This window comes from Girardinichthys multiradiatus, chromosome 15 (assembly GCF_021462225.1).
Source record: "Girardinichthys multiradiatus isolate DD_20200921_A chromosome 15, DD_fGirMul_XY1, whole genome shotgun sequence".
Classification (NCBI taxonomy): domain Eukaryota; kingdom Metazoa; phylum Chordata; class Actinopteri; order Cyprinodontiformes; family Goodeidae; genus Girardinichthys; species Girardinichthys multiradiatus.
Window position 1 is genome coordinate 25,140,345 of NC_061808.1, and position 7,557 is coordinate 25,147,901.

The 7,557-nt window shown below is 40.2% G+C and overlaps 1 protein-coding gene across 1 annotated transcript in view; it reads right to left on the minus strand.

Moving 5' to 3' along the window:
* The window catches only part of evlb (Enah/Vasp-like b), a 56,639-nt gene extending 49,701 nt beyond the window's left edge, over positions 1-6,938 (minus strand). The window contains exon 1 of the mRNA XM_047387429.1: positions 6,551-6,938. Within this exon, the coding sequence (XP_047243385.1) occupies positions 6,551-6,555 (5 nt within the window). The 5' untranslated portion in view covers positions 6,556-6,938. The remainder of the gene's footprint in view (positions 1-6,550) is intronic.
* Between the last annotated feature and the right edge of the window lie 619 nt (positions 6,939-7,557).

Consider the following 7,557-nt stretch of genomic DNA (forward strand, 5'->3'; position numbering starts at 1 on the left):
AACGCGCTATCCGCGCTTATACATTTTAAACCTTTTATTAACGGTATTTTTAAATGTGTGTGTTTGATTCCGGTGCTAAGCTTTTAGCCTTCTTTATTAGCTCCAACTGCTAACAGGTAAGGACATGTGCTTGCTGCCAAATAATATTTACCCAGAAAGGTTTGGTTTTCAATCCAGTAAGTAATAGTCCCTAAACATTATTTTACTAAATTTGATAACTAATGAAACACCATTAAGCCCCATTTCTCCAGAAAGATTTGGCTCTTTTCCAAAATATTCCCTTAATATTTCTTTAAATATTATTTTAATATATAAAGGCAGCTAATGAGACACCGTTGAGAATTAGTCATCCAGAAGGTTGGTGTTATTCAGCAGATCATTATTTAAAACAGTATTTTAATAAAATAATATTTAATCTGATCTTGCATTGTGAACGGTTGTCTAAACGTTTGCCGATTATTTCCTAAGTTGGTTCCAAGACTAACTTAACTTCATTTCCAGATTCTTCAAGATAATCCTTGGTTCTCAAACATAAACATTGCATGGTAATGTTGCATCACTCTTTTGGTCATGATTTTCAATCATCTTTAATCAACTTGTTTATATTGTACATTGTCACGGTTTACTTGATATCGGACCCCAGAATGCAGACGAGCAGGCAGCGTGATGTAAGTGAAAAAAAAAGGTTTAATAACAAAAACTCACTCACAGCAGGAGGCAGGAACAAAACAAACGGGCAGGCAAGACAGGCATGGCAAGATCAAAAAGACAAGACTTGGTTTGAAAACAAGACATGAGCATGAGAATGAAAGATGTTTCCGCGAAGACTAACAGAACAGGTGTGAATATATGGCGTGAAAACCAGGTGGAGCAAGGAGACAAATTAACTTGAAGCAGGTGAACTGAATAAACTTAATTAACAGAACAAAACGTGACTGGAGCAAAACAGACTCTTGAACACAAACTAGAAAAACATGAAGCAAAAGCATAACCAGATCCGAAAACCAAACTTGACAAAACATGAACAAGATGACAAAACAAAAGCATGACCAGGAAAATAAACAGAAACATGATTCAAAACTTGAACAGTGAAAAAGATAAGGAAAAACCCTGAAACCAAAAACCAAACAACCCTACATCATGACAGAACATAGCCCATGAGTCTTCCCTATTCTTAATTCTGCTTGGTAGTTTAGTTGGATTGTTTTAGCATAGTAAAGAGTTTGTTGATTGAAATATGTTTAACTATGAGTTGACTTATTTTTGTTAATACATTTTTGTATTTTAAGAAATTGTGTGAATTCATTCCATACATGTGCAGAGTTTATGCTGTTCAATAATGTCAGAGCTCGTCTCACACCTTTCTATTTTGTCCTAATACCATCGCCTTACTGGGCCGATATTCACAGGACAATCCTTAACAGACCGAAATATTATTTGATAAAATATTAAATTATAAAAAGAGTCTTAGAGTCAGCTGAGGAAGCATCTCATGCTAAAAACACAGTACATCAGTTTGGACTTGAGAAAAAGAATTGTTATTGCTCACAAAGAAGGAGGAGGATAAAATTAACACAGCATCATGAACTGGAGTATCAACAAGAAACTGAAAGAGCGCCGCAGCGCACAGGACGAGCCTGCAGAGGTAGACAGAAACGCCAGAACAGCAGCCAAGATCAAAAAAATGAAAGTCTCAAAGAAGTTATTACTAGAGCTCTACACTGGGATTGACTGCTAGGTTGTAACCAATAAAAAAAAAAAATCAACTTCTGCAGAGGACACACCTTGAAGCCAGATTGAAGGATGGGCAGAACAGCCTGGAGGGAGATTATGCCATCTACTATGCTAATATTGCTGAATAACAGCAATCCCCTGAGGCAGATTGGAAGCATTTGAAAGCTGTCATATGTCAAAAAACACAATATTTTTCCAGCTTTCCAACTATTCCTCTGTTATTTACTTAAATAGCTTTTTGTACTCTAGAAACCAGAATATGTTTTAGCTGATTTGATCATGAATTTTTGACTAACGTGGTTTATGACAGTTTGTCTGGAGGCCATAGACAAACACTGATTACCACGGTAAAAATGAAGACCATTACCAAAGCATTTTATAACCCCACACTGTGACTGGATGCCTCTTGGCTCTACATCTAGATTCAGATAAAACCAAACTAACTGAATATATGTTCAAATAATATGACTTAATTTACTAAATGTCTTCTCCACTCCCATGCAATGCTACATGGTGTAATCTGCTTTTCATCCCTTCATCTCTGTGAATCCACCCGCAAGCAAAGTGATAAGGAGGAAGAAGGGATTAAAGGATGATGAGAGGTGTGACAGAGAAATCTCATAAGTTTTCTGTCACACACTCTTTTCCTTTCATGCCTCCGGACTGAACAAGAGAGCAAGCGAATACAAACACTGTGTGACTCAGATGAGCCATGCTTTTTATAACACAGACCAATAGGGGAGATAGAGAGAGGGGAAGAGCAGAGATTGCTGCAAAGGAGGCGGAGAGCTTTTCATTCACAAAATTTAATTATCCCTCTTTGAACCCCCCCCCCCCGACACACACACACACACGCACACACACACACACACACGCACACACACACAAACACACACACACACAAACAAACACACATCAGGCACATGTGTGTTGATCAGCCTGACTGTGCTGCCTCTGCATGCTTAATTATGACTCATAAACTAGGCTGCTCTCACCTAAAATGAACCATTTTCATTCTAACAGAGGCAGGCACGTGTACTCACACCTGCCGCTGGGTCCAGGGTAATGTGAAGCATCCTTCTCTATATGACAGACTGATTTTGGACAAATATGGCTTTTATCCCACACAGATGTATTGTAGCTTCAGATTCATGCCCGGACATCATTGGCTAATCACCTTTCACAGATAGACCTTTCAAATGACTAAATTAACAGTGGAGGTACATGTCAAAAAGTACCAGAGTCATGCCTGTTTGACTTCAAATCGAACCGCACAACTGAGTGAGACATCTGACCTCCACTGGTGCTCACAACTCCCTGACTATCGAGACAAACTCCATCATTTATTTCAGCTCAGGCACCCGATGTACGCAAAACACTTTCTACTCCTTCAAATGTTTCACATTTTGCTATGTTATAACCAGAAACTCAGATTTTATGGGATAGACACACACTAAGTAGTACATTATTGGGACATGGAAGGAAAATAAGGCATAGTTTTCAGAATTTTTAAAAATCAAAACAATTTTGGGTTTTATGAGGAAGTTTTTGTCTTGACAATAACGAGGACAAAGACTTTAAAGCGCAAAACTGCACACTTTTGATGGCGATGAAGTTAGTTTTAGGTTGGATATTGGATATTCGTGCTCTGCAGGTTCAGCAGAGACATCCTCCTGTTTGACCCGATGCAGGCAGTCTGATTACGGGCTGCTGCTTCCTCCTCCTGCAGACGCTGGTTCACTTAAGGGCCATCAATAAATTTCTGAACCAAACACGCTATTTCATGGTGATATTGTTTTGTGTGTTTCAGGGGAAATGTTTGTGTGTCAGAACAACTGGTTTTATGTGGGATCAGCTGATTTACGATGTTAATGAATACAGTGTGCTGCCTGCGTGTAATTCAGAAAGCTGACAAGGTGACCTTTTTTTAGCCTTCAGGCATGGTTTATCATTTTTAAATAGTAAAATTATAGGAGCATAAGTAGAGCTTGTGGAAACAGGGCATAAGAGAAGTCTTGTGAACAGATCCTGCAACCTGAGCTGTGGATCTTTGTAGCTCCTCCAGAGTGGTCATGGGCCTTGTGGCTGCCTCTAATGAATGCCCATCCATTCCAGTAAGTTTGAAGATGTACCATATGCTTTCAATTTTCCCAGCCTTAGTGATGCGGTTTGTTCATTAATGATCTCGAACAAACCTCAGAGGGAAATTGGTTGCAAATGTGTCACACACTTTTCTGATTTTTATTGAAATCCGTGTATCATTTTCAACCCACTTCCCATTTATACTACTGTATGTGTATTTGTGCACATCTACAGGGCAGTTCTGTCTGTCCAACATCCATTCAGCAATCACTGACCCATTATAGTCGTTGTGCAGTGGATACCACCAACTGCTTCTGTCGATACACATCAAGCACCACAACTGTTACTGGCTCAATAGATTTCACACTCTGCTTTTAGAGTTTCATGAAACAATCCAGAATAAAACAGTTGGGGCATTAACAATGAGAGGAGGCCACAGCAGGAAAGATCATCACTGTTACCTAGCATGCAAGCAGAAAGACATTCTCTCGATAGTTTATTTTAAACAGACAAACACTTTGCAACACTTTTCAACAGAAGTTAACATATGATTATCATAAACATAAGTAATCTGAAATATTTCTTTACAATATTTCAATTTTCCTTGGTCAAGCAGGCATGGAGAAGATTTTGAATATAAGTATAACCAAAATATTAATCCATATATTCCAATTTATGGAATTTGTTTTAGTTTGCATTTCTTGTTTTTGTTGTACTCTAAGGACAAAACACAAATAAGGTGTAATGCAAAGAGTAACATTAAATGGTAAAACACAGGTGGCTCTCTAGACACCACCTGATGGCATGCATAAAAAAAACCTAGCTCTAGCACTGTACTTTAGTGCTGCATCATCAGAACAGAGCCTTAAACTCAAACCAACAGCTTCTTGTGCTCAGGTTGGACTTGGACTAAGCTCTTGCAGGAATTCAGATGACCCACGTGAAGTTGCAGGGAAGTGGTGGTTTGTTCAGAGGCGCAGTGGATGTTGCCACCTAGAGAACTACTGCATGTAGTACAGACCCTGCTGTAAGTGGCTACATGAAGAAAAAGCCCCTTAAAAAAAAGCTTTATTTGACATGAGGTCGGTAATGTGTTTGGTGAAATGCAAAGCTTGTTTTGGTATAATTACTGGAAGATAGAGACGTAAAAATTATTCTACATAACACCGGAGTTGCAGGATTTTTATTTACCTACACCTACTCCTGTGCACACCATTGCACTAATAAACACAAACATGATGCCTAGAGAAAAAGCGTTTAGGTAAATTAAGACTTCAGTCATAGAGATGCACTAATCAGGCTTGTACTTGCCAAAATGGGTATGTATGTTTTTCTTTCAGGCTTAACTTGCACTTTATTTCCAAGCGTTAAACCACAAACAATCTTATTTGAGTTAAGCTTGTCCATTTGATCGATTAAATGTAAGAAAGACTGACCATATAAAGAAGCCTAGTAAGTTCCTTAAAAGATGTAGTAGTTTTGAATCCAACAAACAATGAAAAGCTTGTCCAAATCTGTGTCAGAGCAGATTTTACAAATAAAATCTCAAAGTTGTGGTGCACGTTCGTTATCAGGCCCCTTGAGAATGCTTTGGAGATCCGCCATTTGCTGCAATAACAGCAACAAGTCTTTTGGGATATGCCTGTCCAGAATTTATTTGTGACCGAATTTATTTTAGGTCTTTCAGAGTATTGCGGGAAGAACACAAATGCATGTCACTCTTTACAAATTTTTATTTGTAAAACATTTTAAAAAGCATATATATTAGTTTCTTTTCACTTCCCAGTTATGCACAATGGATCTAGCACATAGAAGACATAAAATACATTACAGTTTTTGTTGTAACATCTTAAAAGCTGAGAAAATTCAAGGTGAATTAATTTTCAAGGCACTGTCCAAGCACATCAAACCTTATCCATAACTTTCAGTCATTACAGTTTAGGCTGGGGACTTCTAAGTCCAACAAAATCCATTCCAAAATATGCATTCCTGGAAAATAAATACCAATTAACCAGTTAATTCCTAATTCTTACACCAGTCACCTCATGATAACTCCTGTTCATTGTGGCTAACACCCAAGCTCTTAAGCCCCACCCAACGTCTGTGCAGCAGCACTGCAGCTGATTGGGTGGAGAATTTGGCTCCCAGTTACATTTCTGCTGATAGGCTCTCACGACCGGCCAGTAAACCCAGTGCTTGCATCCCAGAAACAGAGACGTCCATGCAGACGAGTATACTCTGAGCCGATTGGTTCCCAGGCTGGTAGGTGTGTGAGGGCATGCAGGTCTCAATCCATGCTCACATGATGATGATGATTTTAGTTGACTGGAAACGCTGGTAATTGCTTTGCAGAGCTGTGAAATGAATGGATGTAAGTCATATGAGAGCACCCTATACATGCCTGATTTTCTCAGGAATAATTCGTTTATACCTGCAGACAGCCTCCATGTGACACATGGCAGAGAGCGCCATAACACAGATTTCCCTCCCAACCTTCTCAACTGATCAAATCGAAAATCTGCAGCTTTTCTCTCGGCCAAAGGTCGATCTGCTGATCTCACAACACCGACGACGCGCATGTGGTGATGCGGAGACAGGTCTCTGAATAAACTGCAGCTTTATTTCCATACAGATATCATCTCACACAGATATAATCTAATGTGAAAACCCTGCACAGAAAAAGCCCAGCAATCGTTGATGTTTGTGCAGCTAAATTCTAACTCCTGCTCCTTACCTCATCTTCCTCCGCTTTCCGTCTGAATGATGTTCTCTTTCTCAAGTTCTTTGAGTCTTTATTTTCGTCCCGAATGATACAAAAACACGACAAGGATCCAACAACAGCCGCACGTCTGGGTGTCTGAATAGAAACCAAGCAGCGCAGCCGCCAGTCTGTGCAGATGTTGGAAGATGTCAGGGTGTGGGGGAAACGCCGCACAGATCTCCACAGTTTTTGCCGATATCTTTTAGAAATAACGCATCATTGTGCGGATGTCTGTCAGGAGGCTGCTCGGTCTGTCGGAGCCATTTCAGAGGGAATCACGCCACCTCCCCAGAGACAAGAAGCCAGTCGGAGTGGCTGACAGCGGCTTCTGAGGTGCCATCTTTCCCTGCCTCCGACCACTGAGAGGGAGGCTGGATGAAGAGGAGGGGAGGGAGGCAAAAGGAGCGCAGCATCTGAAATATTTATGCCAGGGTGGGTTTGTGCTGCACGGCAGCGCCCTCACTCCACTGATGGAGGAACTCGGTAGGAAGGCTGGCGACAACATGATGGAAGCAGTGGCGACACCAATGGGTGGTAGAGGGGGCGGGCGAGGGGCAATGGGCACCCAAGTCCCCCTTGGACAAATGAAAAAATATATAATAGGAATATTAGTTTTCAAAATATGAATGTATTAAAAGGAAGGGAAAACTATCAGTGGATTTCAATATTCATGTATATTTGTGTCTAGGTCACGTGCTTTTTAACGTATCTTCGAAGCTTGCTGTGATTGGCCTTGCTCCAAAGCATACTGCATAGATATCTTGTGTTGCTTTGATTTCCATTCACGCTAATGCATTATAGGAACACAGCACACTCCATTCAGAACCAAAACATGAAGCAAAGTTTGTCAGATTTGTAATCCCTCCACAGAGAGTGAGGAACTATTTATATCATGGAAGAAGAAGTGGAGGTGGTGGAGGAGTATAAATACCTCGGTGTTCACCTGGACAACAGACTAGAGTGGAGATGCAACTGTGAAG